Source organism: Etheostoma spectabile, chromosome 14 (assembly GCF_008692095.1).
Source record: "Etheostoma spectabile isolate EspeVRDwgs_2016 chromosome 14, UIUC_Espe_1.0, whole genome shotgun sequence".
NCBI lineage: Eukaryota > Metazoa > Chordata > Actinopteri > Perciformes > Percidae > Etheostoma > Etheostoma spectabile.
In genome coordinates this window covers 11,692,398-11,695,236 of record NC_045746.1, presented here as the reverse complement: position 1 = coordinate 11,695,236, position 2,839 = coordinate 11,692,398, and the positions used below count along the sequence as shown (strand labels likewise).

The window sequence follows — 2,839 nt, the reverse complement described above, 5'->3', positions numbered from 1 at the left end:
GTGTGTGTGTGTGTGTGTGTGTGTACTGCAGAACTGCTGTGCTGGGGATCTCCTTTGGTCTGGCATTCCTGCTGTTGGCTTTGATCCTGCTTCTATGCTTTGCTGGTCACATTCTGGTGGGTTTGCATGAATTTATTAGTTAACACACACACACACACACACGCACACATACACACTACACATACACAAACAACAATTTGGAAAGTACCTTCATTTTTTCTTTCATGTGAAAATCCTATTTGCAAATAGTCCACTTGTTTCCTATATGCTGATGACACAATCATTTCCCTACAGGTTGACATCATTAACTTTAACACTTACATTCTTTTGACGTTTAATCTTCCACTAAATTGTTTAATGCATTCTCTACAAATCTCCCAAGTTTGTCTATTTCATCGAGAATGAATGTGGTAATCCCCACCAGTGAGCAGCACACAAGATAAACTCTGGTGTTGACTTTTCATTACTGAGTCATTCATTAATGAAAGTTTTACTTACAACTTTAAAGCTACTGTGAAAACGAAGGTTGAATTCCCTAATTTTGCATTGACCATCTAATCATCTAATTATTTCTTTTCATTTGTATTCTCTGGATTTACTCATGTGTGTGTATATATATGTATATGTATATATATGTATATATATATATAGATAGATATATATCTATCTATATATATCTATATATATATTTATTTTTTTCTGTCTTATTTTAAGGGTGTTTTGATCAATTAGTGATGTGGTAATTGCTTAAAATGTTTGACATGAAAACGTTTGATAGAAGAAAAACAAAATGAGTGAGAATGACATTCTTCATGTCAGAGTCAATACTTCCCTTCTACACACTCTTTAAAAACAAAAGTTTTGAAATATAAAGTTGGAACTGAATCTTCTATAACAGCTACACAGCGCAACAGTGGCATGTACTAGGGCAGGGGTCAGTGTTCAGTGTTTCTTAAGCCAAGGACCCCTTAACTGAAAGAGAGAGAAAGCAGGGACCCCTTACTACATATATTGTATAACATGAAGTTAATAATTCATTTTAGTTCATTATTAGGACAATAAATCAGGCCTGTAATAACACGTAGAGTGTCCTAGAGCCTTTATCCATTTTTTGCAAAGAATACTAAGCCATTACAATAGCCTTCTAATTGTTGGCATGGTTTTATAAATCATGTTTTAATGTTAAACATACATGACAGTGAATCCTTAGGATGAACTGTATCTGTGGATGACTACCTCAGTGACTACCTTACCTAAAGGCCGTTAAGCATATCATCAGTGTTTTCTTTGCTGATTTATAGTTGTTAATAATATGTTGGATTCATATCAAGTTACTTTAAATTTAGAAACATCTTTCAAAAATTAACAATAATTTGGAGGCCCCCATGCATTGACTCTGAGGTCCTGCTAGGGTCCCAGGACCCCCTGTTGAAGATCCCTGCTATAGGGGCCCAGTTACCTCCTGTGTTTTGCTGACCAGATGTTTCCAATAGTATTATGCTGCTACTGTTCAACACTTTATCAGCTGCATGCACCATTCTATACAGGGTTTGTACGAGCTGATTTACTCTTTGTTCGCCTTCATACAACAGTTAATTCATCAAGTCTCGGCTGTTGTTTGTTATCCAGCATAAGAGCAGGGAATAGGTGTTATCTACCTGTCAAAAGTATTTTATAGACAATCAATAAGCAATGTCAACACTAATAGCCTGTTTTATCTATTTCCCTTCCTCAAGAAAGCATGATCACGTAATTAATATAATATAATATTATTATAACGTTATTATCAATAACGTTGGGTCTTCCCTGACCCAGATATTGCTTCAACAAGAACAGACCATCAATTTAAAACTCGTCTTCTCAATAACAGGTGTTCTGGTTCACTGATGAAAATGCCCACAGTTAACTAATGAGAGGGCGTGTGTGTGTGTGTGTGTGTGTGTGTGTGTGTGTGTGTGTGTGGTGTGTGTGTGTGTGTGTGTGTGTGTGTGTGTGTGTGTGTGTGTGTGTGTTAAAGGGGTACTTCACCAATTAGCATTAAGCTGTGTATCAGTAGAGACCCGGTAGTATGACCATGCTTCCCTCCCTCATGTCCCTGAGAATAGATTGCTCTGTATTGTGGTTCTGGAAAAAAACCCTCTGATGATGCAAAAATTGTCATTTAATGTCATCAGAGGCATTTTCGCCCAGAGGCTGTGGACTACAGCCAGCTAGTTCCACATGTTTTCAAGCCGCCCATAGGGGGTTGGATTCTTTAGCTGAAGCGAGCAGTGTTGCCAAGTCTGCTTATTATAAGCGACTTTGGGCTTGTTTTTCTGTAAAGTCGCTTCTAAATATTGGTAGTCACGGATCACGTTTTTTGGGCTTGTTTCTAAAGGGTAGTTGCTTATTTGGGCTTGTTCCCAGCTCCATAATAAGTTGTCAAGCTGATATTTTCTATATGTTATTTAAATGTAGAGTTTGTCTTGCCTGTTCCTTCTGTCCCTCCCCTTTCCCCATAAATACACAGGAGACAGAAGAGTTTTTTTCCCACCCACATCCTGCTTCTAATTGGCTCTGACCCAGATGGCAACAAGTACTGGCCAATCACAGGCAGAGCAGGGCAATTTGTTTTTTTCTGTTAAGGAAAACGTCAGTGAGTGACTTTAAAACTTGAAAATGCGCGCGAGTCACGACTGATGGTTACTGGGCTGTAGGAGAGTTTTTGGAGGAACAAATGCTCGGGACAAAGTGGGCAAAATATGGGAGGAAACATAACAAAGACTGGAAGAAAGAGAAAGGAGTAAAAGAACGTCTCGGGTTACGTATGTAAGCCTTGTTCCCCGAGATAGGGGAACGA

General features: G+C 38.3%; 1 protein-coding gene across 2 annotated transcripts in view; it reads left to right on the top strand.

The window, feature by feature from the left end:
- Positions 1 to 2,839, top strand: part of adcy2b (adenylate cyclase 2b (brain)) — a 65,199-nt gene that overhangs the window by 42,216 nt on the left and 20,144 nt on the right. For both annotated transcript variants that reach the window (XM_032535107.1, XM_032535108.1), the window contains exon 15: positions 32 to 116. In XM_032535107.1, coding sequence (XP_032390998.1) covers positions 32 to 116 — 85 coding nt within the window. The remainder of the gene's footprint in view (positions 1 to 31; positions 117 to 2,839) is intronic.